The sequence below is a fragment of the Cynocephalus volans genome, chromosome 1 (genome assembly GCF_027409185.1).
Source record: "Cynocephalus volans isolate mCynVol1 chromosome 1, mCynVol1.pri, whole genome shotgun sequence".
Lineage (NCBI taxonomy): Eukaryota > Metazoa > Chordata > Mammalia > Dermoptera > Cynocephalidae > Cynocephalus > Cynocephalus volans.
The window spans coordinates 206,712,739-206,732,404 of NC_084460.1; the positions used below are offsets into that span (position 1 = coordinate 206,712,739).

General features: G+C 41.5%; 1 protein-coding gene across 1 annotated transcript in view; it reads right to left on the minus strand.

The window, feature by feature from the left end:
• The window catches only part of LOC134389583 (lactase/phlorizin hydrolase), a 43,048-nt gene extending 24,008 nt beyond the window's left edge, over positions 1–19,040 (minus strand). The window contains exons 1-5 of the mRNA XM_063113152.1: positions 18,401–19,040; positions 9,406–9,485; positions 7,607–7,690; positions 3,833–3,935; positions 2,427–2,505 (exon numbers count right to left, since the gene is read on the minus strand). Of these exons, the coding sequence (XP_062969222.1) occupies positions 2,427–2,505; positions 3,833–3,935; positions 7,607–7,690; positions 9,406–9,485; positions 18,401–19,040 (986 nt within the window). The remainder of the gene's footprint in view (positions 1–2,426; positions 2,506–3,832; positions 3,936–7,606; positions 7,691–9,405; positions 9,486–18,400) is intronic.
• Positions 19,041–19,666: the final 626 nt, after the last annotated feature.

A 19,666-nucleotide genomic window follows, 5' to 3' on the forward strand; every position in this document is an offset into this window, starting at 1 on the left:
AGAGACGGTAGAAGTGACAGGGACACTGCAGAGGGGCTTCCCTCTGAAGGAGGGAAGCCTGGGCTCAATTTGGCCCCACAAGAGGGACTTTCTAGACAGAAGCACCTCCTGTTTTACTCAGCATCAACTCTTCATATTTGCTCGAACTGTGGTGAGAGGAATTGATCATCTAGAGCTGTGGATTATCCAAAATTTATGCATGACTCTGAAGCACAACTGGGATGTGGGTGATGACTGCTTGGTGCTCAGCCTCAGCAGTACGTATGTACACATACACACAAGCCTCAGCTGTACGTACATGTGCATAAACACAGCTTCAGTTGTACATACAGTGTGTATAAACAGAATCTCAGCTGTACATGCACGCACATAACACAAGCCTCAGCTGTCCATACATGCACATAAACATAAACCTCAGCTATGCATATGGCATAAGCACAAGCCTCAGCTGTACATACATGCACATAATCACAAGCCTAAATTGTACATATATGGTATAAACACAAGAGTCAGCTATACATACATGGCATAAACATAAGCCTGAGCTGTACATAAATGCAGATAAACACAAGCCTCAGCTGTACATAAATGTACATAAGCACAAGCCTCAGCTGTACATACATGCACATAAATACAAGCCAAGGCTGTACATACATGCACATAAACACAAGCCAAGGCTGTACACACATGGCATAAACACAAGCCTCAGCTGCTCTTAACCTCACTCTGACTCAACTCTCCTAACCCTCTCCTATCATCCTGGCTGGATGAAAAGACATCTGAGGAAATAAATAAGCCGTTCCAGGATAAAATGAAAATTGCCACACAGTTCTTGGAGCCGGGAGGCCTGGATTTGCCTAACTTGGGAAGAGATTCAACATGCAAAAGAGCCTTAGGCTCTATGCCCACTGCTCTCACCTACCCCTCCTTCAGCCGATCTCCCTCAGAGCAGACCAGATAATGCTCTTTTCTCCCTCAGCTGGAGCCCAGTGCTTTGTGTTTCCTGCTGAACTCTGTGATGATGCTTTGTGAGCCTCTCTGTCTCATCTGTGAGGTCTAAAATTCTTGAGGAAGAAAACTATGTTGGTCTTCTCTGAACTCCCTCCACCTGCACCTACTCCAGCAGGTTCTCCATCCACGTCCACGTTCCCTGAGAAGGGCCGTGACTGTCAGCTTAATGTGAGCCAAGGCTGGACCTTCCCTTCAGGTGAAGTACCACTAGGTCAGACATTAGAGAGAAAACCTCAGAGCTGGTGTCACCTGTGTTTTGTAATTTTTGACTGTGGTTTTGAAGTCATTGGCCTCTTAAGGGACCCATCTTATTATGACCTCTTGAGTTTTCTCTCCCTAAGGCGTAGTCTGGCACATCTCAGCTGACTCTAACTGTGGCTGGGGAGCAGTTCTGACCTGTCTGTCCATTGCACTGTTTGCACTGCCAGACAAACCCTGATGGACAGCCACTGTGCAGGGCCTGTTGATTTGAAGTGAGTTGAGGTGAGTTGAAGGAGGTTATGACTCAGGATAGCTGAGTACTGGAAGAGGAAAAGTACAAGTGGTGTTGGCATGGAATTTTATGAAATGTCAGCGGTAGATGACAAGGAGAACTCTAGCCAAATGTCTGAAAGCCACATGATTGTCTCTAGCCACTGTCCCACGTTAACATGTGGTGCATGAAGTTCACACATGTAACACAGCCCCATGGAGTGTTGATGTTCTGGGAAATTTCCAGGGTTGGTTTCCACACCATGCCTTTCTCACTCAAGAAATATTGAGATTTGGGTGCAGGAAAGCAATGTAATTATGTGGATAACTTCAACTCTGCTCTAATATTTTAAAAGGATATCATTTGTAAACTTTGATAATTTAGTCATTCAGTAAGACATTATTTACAACCCCAGCATAGATTAAAATCTCTGTCCTGAGAACACTGTTGAGTTAGGCTTTTGCCTGGCTACAACAGCTGGCTTTTCTGTCTATTCTGTCTCCTCATGGGGAAGATGTTAAACATCTCACATTGGGCAAATGGATGCAGAGAACTCCCCTCATTTAGCCCACATAACTTCAGTGGTCGGATGAATGGTCAGATTTATCTTCAGCCTGGCTGCTCTTCCACAGGTTCACACTGCCTCCAGTAAGATCTTAAACTAGGAGGCAGGGGTTCAAATCCCAGCTCTGCTAGTTGTGTGCAGTTGGATGAACTGATAGGTGAGAAAGCCAGAACCAGGCGGGGCCCAGAGTAAGGCTCAGTGAGAGACAAGTTCTCCCTGTTTTCCCTCTGAGCCTTCCTCTCACATCCATTGAATGGCCATAATAAACTCAATGTCCAGAGAGGCAATGAAAGCAGTCTTAGGAGATTACACATGTGAAAGAAAACAGAATTCTACAAATATCATTAACTGATAGTTCAACAGGCATGCTGACATTACCTTTCCTTGGATCTTGATGAACAACTCAGGAATGCATTAATATCAAGCCCAATGATGAGCCCTTGGTCTTTATTTATGGCTGTAAGAGAAGAAGTTTAATGAATTCTGTGTGAAGCCCCACCAAGAATGTGCATGTCTGGAAGCAACAGCTTTCCTCATTCATTTGCCTTCCATCAGCAAAGGACTTAAGGATGTCAGAAGTGATTTCTACCTGCTTAGGACTGAAAACATGGTTCTCAAACTTCAGCGGGAATCAAAATCACCTGCAGAGTTGGGTAAAACACAAATTGCTGAGCCCACACTCAGAGTTTCTGATCTGGTAGGTCTGAGGTGGGGCCCAAGAATATTCTTTTCTGACAAGCTCCCAGTTGATGCTGATGCTGATACTGCTGGGCTGGGGACCACAACTTTGAGAATGATTGATTTAGAAGAACTCGAACATCAGAAAAAGGTGGAAGTTTTTAAAATTATGGTAAAATATAGGTAAACATAAAAGTTACCATTTAAACCATTTAGAAAGGGTGGGATTAAAGAACAAAAATCATTATGCCATCGAAGGTGAGTTAGGAAGAGGGTTATTAAGTGGCTCATCTATGGATGAGCCTCAGGAGGCCATGAAGCCAGCGCCAGGAGGAGTTCCAAGGCGGGGGGAAGGACACTACTGACTTCTCCTATACTCTGGTCTATGCATGAAGGTGACAGAACTGACTATCAGGGCACTTGGGCACGTGACCCTTAGCTCCTTTCTGCAGTCTCAAGTGGCCTCCAGGCTCCATGTCTCAAGAGGCCCCACCTCTCCCCTGACTGGATTGGACCTGGAGAAGCCACCTCATCCACGGCCAACCAATCACATTCATGCTCAAGAATGTGAGGTGTAAATTCATGCTCAAGAAGAGACACCGAGAAAATAAATGGTCTGTGAGCTGTGAGTTCTAGACCTGAAGTTTTCTTAGCATCTTCGTCAGGAGCCCGCCAGGGCCACATGCAAGCTGGGGACATGGGACAAGGGTAAGCAGAGGACTGGCTGGAAAGAGAGAGAGGCATGAGGCAGCCCAGCCAAAGGGGTGGAGATGAGAGTCCTTGGAGGCAGAGTTGATAGAAAGGGGACAGACAAGCAAAGATCATCTCCATGCTTATACCTCACACCGGAGGCCTGACAGTCTTTATTTCCATAAGAGGCATCCTTGTACGTACCAAACCTTTCCTGTTTCTTGTTCAATGGGTGCTAGTTGCAAGGGACCCTCAATACGAAGCCAGGGGACACTAAACTCCTCTGGGGTGGGCTTTCAGACCAGACCTCCTCCTGTGTCCTTCCTCCCATTGGAGCCCCAGACTTTCAAGACTGCTACCCACCAAGCCAATGGGCCTAATGTCACTCCGCACCTCTCCCGTGTTGGTCCACTCACCTTGGAGAAGGCTGAAGAGCAGCCTGGCTGGGCTCTCCCTGGAGGGGGGGCAGTCCTGGAGTGTTAGGCTGAAGATGAAAACTTTCACTTTTGGCTCAATGGTCTGAAAAAGATAAAGACCAGCAAATGAACTGAAGCTGCCTAGAAAGCACCTTTTGATAACAAGGACAGACTTTCAAGATGAGAAGCTACAAACACTTGATCTGGCTTTGGAAATGACCTTTACCCATCTCAGTTAATAAAGGGGGCTGACTTTACATTCTGCGGGAGAAAGATCCTCTTTTCAACAACACAGGCTCCCCTCCCCGCTGACCACCATCAAGGGGACACCTTCACCTATTCCTCATCACAGGCTACAAGGCATCTCTTAAGCCAGACACGGTGTCAGGATCAGGAACAAGGCCAACGACTCACATCAGGAGCTCACGTTCCTTAAGAAGCTTGGTCAAGATGCACCATCCCCATATATATTGATGTCTGGGGTTTGCTTCATTATAATCAAGTTTGGGAGAGAGAAGATAGGGGTATAGGTGAAACAGGATCAGCCATGCATTGACAGCTTTTGAAGCTGGCAGTGGCTTCATAGGGGTTTGTTGTACTTTTCTATTTTAGGATATGTTTGAAATTTTCCATAATAAATAATGAAAGAAGCTGTCATCACGAAAATTGGAGCACTTTAATCCCCTTCTACCCACTGTCCACGCTTCTAGCTATTTCAGTATCAAGGGTAATATGTCCATCCTGTCATATTGTGTGACTTCACTTTAAATGACCTTCTCTGGGAGGTTGGGGTTTGGTCATTTTTTTCCACACTAATTTTTTTCTCCTCTGAGCAGTTAAAGGCTATAATTGCAAGATGCCAATAACAACTGCTTAAGAAGGAGCCAGGCACATTCTTTATTCTCTCATGGCTGCCTATAAATGTCTTTTCTTAAAGATGAGGCCTCTGAGACTGTGAGAAGTCGAGAGAGTTGCCCACGACCACACTGTTAGTTGAGCTGCAACTCCACAAAGCCCTGTTTCTTCCCTGAGCCTAGTCAGTGCAGGACAGCCAGTGACTGAGGGGGCCATGCTTAGGGTTTTTCCTTTATAAGAGATCAATAAGCAGGGGGGTGGCTGTGACACCCCAAGCCTGGAGACCTGGAGCCTGGAGCCTGGAAGCCCCCATCCTGCCTTCTGCTGAGGGGAGAATTCCCTGGGTGAGCAGAGCTTTTTAAGGTGGGTGTGGAACCTCCGTGGGTGCCCCCTGCAGAATCAGAACCTGTGGACATGCCAGGCTCTTCATGGAGGTGCTGGGCCTGAGGATGTTTTCAGGCTATAAGACACCTGTGTGTCAGTGGGCATGGCAGCTGAAGGTCCCTGAAGCTCAGAGAGGGGGGTGCAGGAGCTCTGGGGAGAGTGGAAGGAATGCGAGCTGGCGTCTGCTGCTCCCTGCACTGCTCCACCCTCTTCCCTGCAGACCATCTGAAGAGGTGCCTTCAAAAGGAGGATGGGTGGCTGGGATGAGGAGGGAGGGTAGGTGGGAAGGAAGCTGTGGGCAGCACGATTCAGGCCCCTGTGGACACAACTCAGGGAGGACTCAGCTGTTCTTCTTGCGCTGCGTGTGGTAACTGTGCATGGGAAATGCTAGCAGGCACAGAACCACGAGCCCAGAGAGGGACAACAGTCTCCTCTCCGGCTCAGCTGGAAGCTGTCATTCTGAATTTCTGGGGCTGCATCTGAGCTGTCAAGTGCAACATCTGAAATTAAATTCCTCCCCAAGGAAAGGAAAGGAATAAATGACTGTTGCAGGGTTTAATAAATGGCTGCTAAGTTTGTTCAGGGAGAGTTTTACTATTTGGCTGGCCAGCTATGAACTGAGGTTTCAAAGCTATACCAGATGCTGTCAGGAGTGAGTATTATTGAAAATGTTTTGATATGAAAAAGGAAGCACTGTAAACCACATCCTTGAGAACAAATCGTCCCAACACTCCCGTGACTGCCTCTCAGAGGCCTGCCCCATCTGCATAACTGAAAAACTGAAATGATTTTAGAACATCAGTGGTGTCTGAACCCATTAGCTTAACAAAACACTCTGGTTTAACTCCTGGAGAAGGACAAAAGACAGATTTAGTTATTACATGCACAAGCAGAACTCGAAGATACCACATACTGTTTAAGGCCCCAAAATCTCATCAGCAAGCCCTCAAGTGCAAGCTCTGGGTCCCAAGCAAGTTCAGGTTCAGAACAGAAAGTGTTTACAAAAACAACTAAAATCATTTGTGATTTAAAAAAAATAACACCCTCATTATAAGGCTCTCAACACCTTGGACTTATTTATGTTTGGAGAGGCAGTGTGGCGTCTTAGAACAAGAAAGCCCTGTTCAAATCCCACCCTCGACGATCACTACCTAGAGTCTGACCTGGATTAGGTTTCTTAATCCTTGGCATGTGTTGTGAGAGGTAGAGATAGTGTCTGGCTTAAGTGAGTACTAAAATCATATAGTTATTACTCAAATATTTTGTGGGTACATCTGTTTTCTTTGATTAGATCATATTATTTGCAGATAACAAAAGCAGCAGGGTCTACATGGGCAGATGGAAACATACAAATGTTAGGATTGGACTTATGCTAATTTGTCCATTTCAAGCCTCTTGCCTCAGGTAAAATCGATGTTCCATGTAGCAGAAGTGCTGAGCATTTGACATTACTGAGCTTGCCCTTTAAATGAGTAATTCCTCAGATAAACCATCCTCTTTCGTGGTGAAGATTGTGGGCTTCAAACCAGGAGGCACACAGTAGGGGCTGCTGCCCCTGCATTGTTGGAGGGACAGGGCTGAAAATAGAGGAAGTGGGTTTGTGCCCAAACCTGCAGAGGCAAGAGGTCAGACGTGGGTGAATTCCAGTAGTCAGCCCACAGGAGAGGCCCACAAGAAGGAAGCTCTTCATGGTTAACTATGGGAAGACTGGTAGGACTTACAAGGTCCGTGAGAACCACTGGGTATAATAATTTATACTCTATCAGGAGATGGGGGAATAGTTGGGTCTCCAGCAAATTAATCAAGTTGCACAGCAGCAACCAAACATGAGAAAGAAACCTAATAGTTGGATTGGAGGTTCTTATACTTTCTGTAATGGGCCAGAATCATTAGACTTGAGAAAAACAATACTGGGCACAGGAAGAAGAGTCCTGGGTTGCTGGAATGTCCCAATAGCTGGGATCTGATTTTATAGGCTAGGGTGAATTTTTTTTTTTAATTGGGGTGAAATACACATAACCTAAAATTTACCACTTAACTGTTTTTAGTGTGCAATTAAGTGGCATTAGGTAGATTCATGTTGTGATGTAACCATGCCCAATATCGGTGAATTGTCTTTTTAAAACTCAGAGTGGGGCCGAGCCTGTGGCGCACTCGGGAGAGTGCAGCGCTGGGAGAGTGGCGACACTCCCGCCGCAGGTTCGGATCCTATATAGGAATGGCCGGTGCACTCACTGGCTGAGTGCCGGTCACGAAAAAAGACAAAAAAAAAAAAAAAAAAAAAAAAATCTTAAAAAAGAAAAACAAAACTCAGAGTGAACACTGGAATTTCGATTCTCAGTAGACTTCTGCACAAGAGAGTGGAAGACCTATGTAAATATTTCCCTTAACAAGCCAAGCCTCATTATCCTTTCTAGGAAAGACTGCCTAACATCCCGACGTTCTCTAGGAACGCAGCAGCCAAAGCATTAAATGTCTCATGTGCTGTCAGGATCCTCCCCCATGCATCATCAGTATAGGAAGGGCTCAAATTACCTGCAGTTTACTCAGCTGCTGAGGTAGACTTGCTGCATTTTGGCATTGGTACGACAAATCAAGAGAGAGGAAATCGACCGAGTCCTAGAAATAAGTAAATAGGGTCATTAGAGCAAAGCACTTTCAAGACAAGGAGACTGCTTGGAACTGCTCTTTTTTGTTTCTCTGGTCATTACTAAACTAAATTCCCCAAAGTGGGATTTCAGGGCTGGCCGGTTAGCTGAGTTGGTTAGAGTGCGTTGTTACAACACCAAGGTCAAAGTTTCAAATCTTGTACCAGCAGCCGCCAGAAAAAATGAAAGGAAAGAACAAAGTGGGATTTTCTAATGGAAAAGGGGGCAGGGAAGGCTGGGGATGGAGTGAGAACAGGGTGGGAGAGTCATACTTGTGTGTTGTTGGGAATACATCATCTATGTTCTCAACCCAGGGCTTGGCACACAGAAAATACTCAATAAGTGTGTATGATTAGATGAATGAGTGAATGAGTGTGTGTGCCAGAAACGGGGCTTCACACCAGTGCAGATGAGCACTAAGGGGGCAATTGGAGGCCAGAGCTGCCCCTGGGCAGTATCTTCCTCACGGATCTTAAACTTTGCCAGGATGGAGGCAGTGGAGCCCTCAGCCACCCATGGGCTTCACAGTGATCTCTGCGGACTCTACTGGGTTTTCAGTTTTTGGTTTAATTTCAGGCCATAGTTTGAAGCCCACCCCAGTTTGCTCTAGCCTGGTGCACTCTATGAACCAACAACACAACTCTCGTGCCCTGGTCATCGACATCCCATCCATACTCTGATGAAGGACGTAGACCTCTGCCCTGTCTCTGGCCTGCATGTGTTTGAAGAACTTCACATGCACAGAGTCTAACTCATGAAGACAACACTGTGCTCCACTCCCCAATTCCTAGCGAGGCTGGCTGTGGACGGTTTCTACCCTCGTTGTGATTAGATCATTGCCTGGCTTCTCTCTCTCATAGATCATCCGACCCTAAAAACAAGCACCATGGAAAACGGCACCTGGTGAGGGCCAAGTGCACTGTGGACTTGATAACTGATTCCACGCTGGCTCCCTATTTTTCTGAACAGCGTTTTTCTGATTAGCACTTTGGTCTCCTGAGTTCATAACTGATAGCAGTTATCACAGTTTGTAAATTAATTTAGATGGCATTCTGGCCATGCAATCAGCCTAGGAGTTGTTTATCTAGAACCTTATCACGTTTGGGATTTAAGTTTCTCAACTGGTCGCTCTGAAGACTGGACCCAGGTAGCAGTGTGGTATCTCTATGGCACCTTCTGGTGCTGCAGAACTACAGGAGTCAGCCATTTTTCTGATGGGTTTCCACACTGCCCAGCAGCCCAAAGGGGGACAAAGCTGTTTACTTCTTAGATGTTCCCTTATTTCTTTTAAAAATTATAGCTCAAAAGTTATGGTTAGAGATTGTAGAAACCAGGATGAGTACTCTGGGGTGCACATTTTGAAAAACACACTTTAACTTAGTATCTGTTTTGCTGTAATTTGATCTCTTCCCCTGTAAGATATTTTGGACTCTTTTAATAAAACATCAGAGGAGGCAGAGGCATTTGGCTTCTTTGTGTAGGCAAGCTGACATTCGACCAAGCAAGAGTTCGAGCTACAACAAATGAGATTTTTTTTTTTAAAGTAATTGTGAATCTAGGGAATGTGTGCCACTCAGCAGAGTCACTTATTAAAAATGTCAAACCAACAGACCAAAATTTCTCGCTTAAAAATTAAAATCACCACTTTCCTCAGAGGTTACAGCTCTATCTCTGGGCTGTCGTCACCTTGGTAAGTGCAGATGTGGATGTTTCTAGCAGGAACTCCGAGACCTCTTCAGCTCGCAGGACAGCAGAGAGCTTTCCACCTGAAACCAACCAGAGGAAAAACAGCAGGTGAATGAGGGCAGGGGCTCGACTGTGGAAGCTGCTGGGGGAGTCATTTCTTTAACAATCTTTGCATTAGATGTTCACCAACTTTAAAAAGGATTTCTGAAGAAATCACTCACGTGACTTTAACTGAAAGATTTTAGAAAAGAAGGTTGTGGAGGATATTGACATTAATGAGATAAAAATAAAACACATGTATTTCACAGGGCCATAGCCTATAGCATAGTAGGAGCAAAGTCCTTAGTTTAGCAGGACCAATGTCCTGTAGTTTATGCCATAGCCCAACTCTTTAAAAATACACACAGAAATGTAAGATTGGGAAAAACCAGAAAACTTTCACAGGACTAAAGCCTTTGATGTAGATAAGAAAATTATAGTACAGCAAACGTGATTGCTCTGGGGGCAGTTGCCCTTGGTGCAGCTAATCCTAAATGATGGGAAAGTATGTAAACTAAAATCTTCAAGGCTATTCTGCTAGTTAGCTGCTAGTGGCTGGGGGATGTTCCCCATCTTACCCTCAGCTGTTTCTTTAAGTTTCTTAGGGAACTAAGCGCTGCCATGGTAATTATCTCATTGTTTCTTTTTGTATGTCACATAGCTTAGTTTTATGACTCCTTTTGATGGAAAATTGCTTGAATTATTTTAAGTTACACCTGCTTTAATGAAGATTGTCATGTAGCCAGTTTGTTTATGTTTTCACTATGACTGATTAACCACCTGTGTGTCTCTTCTGTAACTTTCTCACCTGTACAATAAAAGCTGAGGAAATTCCTGACTTGGGGCTGTGCCTGGGCTCTCCTCTCTTGAAGGAGTTTACCCTGGGCTCAGCCCCTTCGGGTCTCTCAGTGCTGTGGATACATGGGCTCTGAGTAATATTTTGCATCTCCATCACTTTGAGAGAGGTGACAGAAGGTCGCTTAAAAAACATAACGTCCCTTTAGAGAAGCGTTTGTATAAATTGGGACTATGAAATGCAGAGCACTTAGAAAAGTCTTTTAGAATAAAACCAATTACCTTGCACTGCTGCCAGCAAGAAGAAAGGTGGCAAGGAGAGAACTCCTTCCTAAACTTCTTTTTAAAAGCAGGGTGCTTGCAGGAAGCTGCTGTTTTTTTTATCTGATCCTTATTTAAACTGTGCAAACATCTGTAGAGCCCTTATGTGCAGCGTGTACCCACTTGCTTTGACATTAAATTACAAACAATGGTTCTCAAACTTTTATGTGCATCAGAATCACCTGCAATGATTGTTAAGAATGCCCATTTCCAAGATGTTCCCTCAGAGATTCAGAGTCAGCTGACTGAGATGGGCTGGGAACATGCCTTTTAACACAGTTCTAGGTAATTCTGATGCAGTGATCTTCAGACCACAATTTAAGAAACGCTGCCTTGGAGTTGGGGTTCCTCAGTTGTTTTGTATTGCTATCGAACTCTTCGATGCACATAAATCATCACACACTGGACTGTATGTTCCTTGAGGGCAAAAACAAAACATTTCTTTAATCCCTCCAAGTATCAAGCTTAGGACTGGATGCACAGAACGTGCTCAGACCTGTGATTTGGAAACCCTAAACAAAAATAAAATAAAACCAGAGTTGGAGACTTAAACTTCAGGTCTATATGACGGACTTCTCTCTTTCGTCCAAATTCTCTACAGGAAGAAGATATCGACAGCCAGTGAAACCACCACTAACAACCACAATCAAACACAACAGTGCTTATTTTGATAAGCTTAGTGGAACTTTGAAGTCCTCTGAATAGGGAACATTACTCAGACATTCAGTCCTCAATTTTATAAGATAACGTTATTTTTCTAATTATTCAATGATGGTGCCTGATAGATCCATTTCACTTTCCACAGATTTCCATGCTTCAGCCCATCATCACATCAGCACACATAGAACATATGTTCTCAGCCTCCGCTTAACATTTCAAAATGTACAGTTTATTGTCATCTATAGACCAATGACATGAAACACAGGTACAATCAATCCCTAAGCACAATTAACCCATAAATCTTTTATATTTGACTTTGCTAGCTGTTTTTATAAAGTTAACAAATGTACCTTAAATTCCAGAAATTCTCATATCATTTGAAATAATTAAACTTCTCCAGTATGGTTCCCAACCTGTTCCCAGTGCAAGCATGAACTATTCTCCTTAAAATAATGCAAAATGCAGATTACTCGAAGCTAGGTTCTCACTCTAAGCTTGCAGTTCATGTTTTCTTTGGTACCGAAATAGGGTATTTGCCTTGGTGTAAGATAATTTATTTTGCAATTTTTGCTAGATATGGTTAAAGATAACTGTTATGTCTGTAGAACTCAAAATCAGAATTCACTGCAGGTTGAAAACTGACTGTATTCAGGCTGTGTAGAAAGTAACTGCATAACATGGTGGTAAATTCATATCACTCGTAGGCATTACTATACCTCTAGGCCTCAGTGAGGGATAAGCTCACCTCTGTTTCCACCACAAAGGGAAGTCGTTCTTCCAAAAAAACCATTGTAGTCATCATCACAAAACAGCCCCTTTCCCTTCTGCCCCAAATGCCCCAGTCAAAGGAATCTGTTCAATACTGAACTGCCAGTGTCAATGCTTCAAGCCACTGTCGCCAAGGGCGGGGGGGGGGGGGTTACCAGTGTTACTGTGGAGTGTGTCTCAGTGTTGTGCAAACGGAGGGTGCTGTGTGCAATTCTACCCCCTGAAAGGCACGTTTATTCTTCTCCCATCACTCCAACTCTGTGCCGAGAACCATCTCTTCTTTTGTATCCTCCCCAGTGGGAGCACATCTAATGCATCAATGGGAAGTTTATAAGAACACATACGGAAAGAATAGAAAAACGTTTTTGGATTTTGTTGAAAATTGTGATAAAACACACACATACATAAAATTTACCATTTTAAATACTTTCACGTGTCCGATTCAGTAGCATTAAGTCCATTCACACGGCTGTGCAATGTGGGGTGCGTAGAGGTGTGTAGCTAAAGGTAGAAGTTTTCTTTCTAAGGTAATGAAAATGTCTCAAATTAACTTTGGTGATGGTTGCACATATCTGTGAATATACTAAATACCACAGAGTTAAACACTTTAAATTGGTGAATTGCATGGTATGTGAATTATATCCCAATACGCTGCTTTTAAAAATCCCAGTAGAGGGGCCTCTTAAAAATACCTGACCAGTACTCCTCAAAACTCTCCATTAGGTCATCAGAAACAAGGAAAGTCTGAGAAACTGTCATAGTACAGAGGAGCCTTAAGACACATTACAACTAAATGTAATGTGGCATCCTGGATGGGATAAAAGGACAGAAAAACTAAAGAAATCTGAATAAAATATGGACTTTAGTTAATAATAATAATGTACCTATATTGGTTCATTAATTGTAACAAATATACCATACTAACATAAGTTATTAATAACAGGGGGAATTGGGCACTGGGGCAGGAGTATATGGGAACTCTGTACTATCGGCTCAATTTTGATGTAAATCTAAAACTTAAAAAAAAAATGTTGATTATTTTTTTAGTTTTTATTAAAAAAGAAAAAGCTCTTATAAACCATGAATAGCTTTCAACTTTGCAGATTATCTTTGACTTCTTAATGATTGCCCCTCATTAATGAAGAAATATTATGGTACTGACAGAAAATGACTCTCCAAAAAATGGGTGCAGAGAAGATACACAATGACATAAGATCTTTGAGATTCACCAGGGAGGGGAGGGAGATGAAAACATCTGGAAACTGAAAGCATTTGGAAATTCTAAATTAAGGATATATGGATTTAAGTAACTGTAAAAAGTACCATTAAAAAATACCATCAGAAAAACCAACCAAAAGAAAAGATTGATAAGTTTGACTGTATTAAGAGAAAGAACTGTTCATCAAAGCCTCCCTAAAAAGAGTGAAAAGATGAGAAACAAACTGGAAAAAGACTGTCATCATATAACCAATACAGACTAGATTCAAGAACAGATAAAGAAATCCTACAAGTCAATAACAAAAAGACAAACAGCTCAACATATTCATAGATAAAAGACATAACAGGAATTTCACAGAAGTGTAAATAAATATGGCTAATAAACACTTGAAAGCATGCTCAGCCTGAAGAGTAATTAGGTAAGTCAGATCATAAAAAAATAGATTTACACCCACTAGATGGGCAAAAGTTTATAATTCTGACAATGACAAGTATTGGAGGGGTCAGCAAGAACTCTTCTACATTGTTCATGGGAATGTAAGTTGGTGAGGGTGTAGGGCCGCTGCAGCTCTCACGTATACTACTGGTGGGAGCGTAAAACAGTATAACTACTTTGGAAAACTGTTTGGCAGTTTTCTCAAAAGTCAAACACATGTCTACCCTACGACCCAGCAATTCCACTCCTAGGTATTTATCCAAGAGAAATGAAAACATATGTCCACACAGACACTTGTACAAGAATATTCATAACGTTTTCCTTTGTAATACACAAAAATCGAAAAAAGTCCATGTGCCCTCAACAAGTGAACATATAAACAAACTGTGGTATATCCATGACAGAATACTACTCAGAAGACAAAAGGAGCAAACTACTAATACAGAAACAAAATGAATGAACCATGCAAACATAATGCTAAATGAAAGAGACAGATACAAACATCACATATCGTATGATTCCATTCATGTGTATGGCAATAGAAAACAGATCAGTGGTTGCTCCCAGAGGTAGGGATTGATTAGGAAGGAACAAGAGGGAATTTTCTGAGGTGTTGGTTAATGTCATATCATAATACGGATGAGGGTTAAACAGGTGTATGTGTTTGTCAAAACTAACCAAACTGTAAAACTAAGACCTATGCATTTCTCAGGGGCTGGCCGCTTAGCTCAGCTGGTTAGAGCGAGACCTTGTAACACCAAGGTCAAATGTGTGGATTCCCAGGCCAGCCAGCTGCCAAAGAGATGAAGAAGATCTATGCATTTCACTATATGTAAATCATACCATAACAAGAAAAATTCTTAGGAAAAAAACAAAACTGCATTTCATATTGTTTATTTTCTAATTGGTAGTAAACAGGAATTTACTTCTTTATTATATTTTTTAAAAAACATGGTGAATGTGCTTCATTTGCTAAAATGCTACCTTTTCTGTAAGAGAAAACATTTTCAATTTGAAATATTTGGCTTTGTACCAATAGGTTATTGTGTACACCAAAGTGCAAAAGGCCATGGAATGACAAATAACAAACAGAATATTTAGCACAGTAGTAACTTGGGGTGGGGTGGTGGACACTGGGAAATGAGATAGGGAAGGAATATACAGAGATGTAAGCTGTGCTACAGTTTCTTTGTTTTGTCTTATAAACCCTCACCCCTTCCACCTTTTTTTTTTTTTTTTACATTTTTTTGGTTGAGATATAATTCATATACCATAAATTCACCACTTTAAACTATATAATTCAGTGGTTTTTAGTTATATTCACAAAGCTATGCAACCAAGTCCACTATCTAATTCCAGAACATTTTTATCACCCCAAAAGATATCAGTACCCATCAGCAGTTACTATCCACTCTCTCCTGTACTCCTAGACAACTGCTAATCTACTTTAGTGTCTCTATAGATTTGCCTATTCTGGACATTTAATGTAAATGGAATCATATAGTATGTCTTTTGTAACTGGCTACTTTCGCTTAGCATAGTTTCAAGGTTCATCCATGTTGTAGCATGTTTCAGTACTTCCTTCCCTTTTATGACTGAATAATATTCCATTGTATGGATATATCACATTTTGTTTATCCATCAGCTCATGGGCATGAGGGTTATTTCCACTTTTAGTAATTCTGAAAAATGCTGCTATGAATAATGCTGCTGTGAATATTAGTGTACAAGTTTTTGTCTGGCCATTTGTTTTCACTTCTGTTGGACAAATGGATATACCTAGAAGAGGAATTGTTAAGCCAATGGTAACTGTAATATTTATCTTTTTGAGGAATTGCTAAACTGTTCTCAAAGTGGCTACATCATCATTCATTCTCACCAGCAGTGCATGCAAGTTCCAGATACACCACATCGTCACCAGCACTTGCTATTATTATCTGTCCATTTTACCACACCTGTTCTAGTTGTTGTGAAACGGTATTCTGTTATATTTTAATTGTTGCACTGAGTAGTTGCTTCATGGGTATTTGTAATAATATTTTGTTTTTAACCAACATATGTTATATAACTTTTTTGCATATATCACATAATATATTTTCAAAAGAATGACAGGTAGGTAGGATTGGGCTTAAAAGGAAAGGGAGAAAGAAAGAAAGAAAACCACCTTCAGAATAGTAAGGAGACTGAAAAACAGAATTTATGTTGTGTTTTGCATGCTATCAGGGGCAGATAACCTGGTGACATTGATGAAACACAAAATGAAGTATAGGAGGAATGAGCAGAAGGAAGGAAGAGAAATATGAGTTTCAAAAGCAAGAAACATTAGTAACCTGAAGGAGATTAAAAATGAAATATGCAAAACATTTTAATAGATATGTACAAATAGTTTTATAGTTTAAAGAGTTTTATGGAATCTGCCCTCAAAGCAAGATAGATTTTCCTTTAGTGGGAAGACTCAAGTTCAGTCTTGCCTTCTTTCAAAGCTCATTTTACTCAGAGCTTCTTCAGTAGAACTGCAGCCAACAACATCCCTCTGTATTTATTTGTTTACCTACCCCGAGACAGGCTTTTCCAGGAATCCAGTAACTCCCCATCTTTACCCTGAGGATCACTAAACTGAACCTGGGCACTGTGCACTCTTCCCTCAGCCTGGAATCCTCTTCTCCTGGCTGCTCCTCTCTTCATTCCAATCTGCTCAAATGTGGTCCAAAGACAGCCTTCCTGGTGACTCTGTCTAAAACACCTCCATCCACCCTCACACGCTTTCTTCCCTTACCCTGTCTTTTTTTTAAAATTGTGGTAAAATACACATAACATAAAATTTACCATTTTATGTGTCCAGTTCTGTATTGTTATGTAGGTTCACATAGTTGTGCAATCAACCTCCAGAACTTTCTCATCTTGCAAAAGAGAAACTCTAAACCATTAAACAACTCTCAATTTCTCCCTTCCCCCAGTCCTTGGACACCGCCATTCTATTTTGTGTCTACATGAATTTGACTACTCTAGGTATAAGTATATAAGTGGAATCATATAGTATTGGTCTCTTTGTGACTGGCTCATTTCACTTAGCATAATGTCCTCAAGGTTCGTCCGTGTTGTAACATGTGTCAGAATTTCCTTCTTTTATAAAGCTGAATAATAGTCATTATATGTATATACTACATTTTGTTTATCCATTCATTCATCAATGGACATTTGGGGTGCTTCCACATTTTGACTATTGTGAATGATGCTGCTATGATGCCTTGGTTTTTTTAAACATAGAAAAAACGTTTACCCTCTCTAAAATCAAATCCATGCTAATTATCCAAGGAGATAAGTTTTCAGCTGTCAAATGAATAATGACAAAATAATTATATTGTTTAAAACAGGCAGAACGGGGTCAGATGAGCAATTTGCAACTGTTGGTATAAACTATTACAACTTTTCTGGAAAATAACTTAGCATCATGCTTTAAAGTCTTAAGAAATGCAGGTCTTTTCACCCAGTAATTTCAATTCTAAGAATCTATTGATAAGAATTTATCAGAAGGTGGGCAAGAATTTATATATAGGAACGCTTATTGCAACATAATTTGTCATAATGAAAATTAGAATAAACATATATAAAAATAAGGCAAAAATGTTAAGCTTTATGATCCATTCATATGATAGGAACTTGTAAGTCCATTGAAAATCATGCTCTCAAAGAGTTTTTAATAAATGAAAATATACTCTTAAAATATGTTAAGTTTAAAAAGTAGAATATAGATGTAAGCATGTATATTATGTACTATATACATAAATATATACACAGTATACAATAAAAACAAGAAAGTATACAACTATGTAATCCAAAATTGGTTCTCAAAATTGATGTCTCTAACATTGACTTAGGGCATTTATTAAAGTCAAAATGAGCTGGTTCTGCCTAGACATAGTGAATCAGAACTTCTGGTTACCTGTGAAAAAGGAATATAACCAATTATAATTAGTCTCTTCTCACTACCTGTCAGTGTATCATTATTTTATCTTGTATTTGTCTGTCTTGCCTGCTGGAAAGTAAGTTCCGGCTAGCACCTGTAAGTTACTCTTAATAAGAAGAGGGTTTGCTGTGGACATGACCATAATAACATTTCTCACTGGGTTTTCTATCTGCTACCTTTTATCTGCTAGCAGTCAGTCTACTGGGGACATTAAAAAAAAAAAAGAAGAAGGGGGAGGCTAAGGGAGAAGGACAGGCAATCTCAAAGTGTTGGAAGAGTCAGGGTGGCTGGAGAGTAGTAGGCAAGGAGGACAGAAGGACAATCAGTGGCTGCACAGACTCAAGACTGGGCAAGGAGTGTCTAAAAAAAAAATATATATATATATGGCATATACATATTTTAAAAATATTTATATATTTTTAAAATTTATTGTGTGTGTATATATATATATATATATATATATAATTATTATTATTATTATTGTTTTGGTGGCTGGCCGGTACAGGGATCAAACCCTGGACCTTGGTGTTATCAGCACTGTGCTCTAACCAACTGAGCTAAACCAGCCAACCCCAAAAGATATTTTTCAAAGGCAATGCTGGGCATTATGTGATGAAAGCCAATCTCCACTGCGAAATCGATAACGATATTAATTTCCCACTACTGTATAGATATGAGGGCAATACTGAAGGGGAGTGGGAAGAAATGCCTAGTCTTGCTTCAAGGACGACGGGGAGGGTGGGTGATGAATGCTGCCAGTGGGTCAGCCATCAGGGTCCATGTGTACTCACCCTGAGAAGCATATTTTTCGTGGTAAATCTCATAAACTCTTCTGTGGGCATCAACGAGGGTCTGGAGACGTGAAGCTCTTGATTCCTGGTGGGGAAGCTCCATTATCACTTCCTCCAAGTCACTAAAAGTGAACCAGGTCCCAACGAGGTCCCCAAAGGAGTGGAAAGCGAATGTGGCATAGTCAGCGAAGAGGTCAGTGAAGGCTTCTCTCCTCTGGACAGTGCTGGCGGGGAGGGTCTGGTGGTGCAGGACAACCATGGGCTGAAGCTGTGCAGTCGTGAGGGCCTCAAGGAGCTGCCGGTAGCACTGCACTGCTTTCTTGTCTGGATACTTGGAGCTTCCTGCTGGGAGAAGTTGTGCCCATGACAGAAGCACTTTATAATGGGTGACTTCACTGGCATGAAGACTGCTGAAGTACTCCAGCAGGAAAGCAGGCAGTGGCTGGTGGCAAACATAAATGTCCTCCTCCCCTGCTACAAAACTAGAATCCCGGTTTCCCAGTGGACTGCTCAGGTTGTGCAGCAAGTCATGGGTTAGAGGACCAGCAGCTGAAATGAAATTTCTATCAGATTCCCAGTCTGACCCCCCGCATGAAGAACTCAGGAGGACAATAAAGACTATATTCCAAGACAGCTCCATTTTCAAGGAACTGTTAGGAGGTATGTGGAAGGAATCCTTACTTATCGCTACAGCTGAGGGTGTTAAATACTAAGCCACTGTTACCACTTAATGTTTAACTGTGTTCTCCATGATAATGAAATCAGCACATAGTTCACCAATGTAATAATTAAAAATGTAAAGACCATAGGAGAGAACACAAAACCTCAAACTTCTCACACAGTTTAAGCAGAGGAACCTGTAAAATGCCTGAAGAAAAGAAAGTTCTCCACAGTTTTGTCTTTCTTACAAATCATTTTAAAATTTGTTTACATAATAGAACAAAAATGAGTTCTTTGCCAAAGTTTTTATAACCTTCAATATTATATAAGTAAACGATGGACACATTTTGTAAAAGATTTAAGTGATATAGAAACATCTATGAAAACTTGCAAATCCCCTTTGATCAATCTCCTCCCCTTTCGAGGATAACGTATATCCGTTGTTGGCACTTTCTGCATAGCTTAATAGTTACTCAGGAGTCAGAATGCCTGGGTTTAAACTCATCTGGTGAAAGTTACTGAACTTCTCTGTGCCTGTTGCCTCACCTGTAAAATGAAGATAATTAATGATAGCTAACTTGTGGAGATTAAATGAGGTTATTCCTG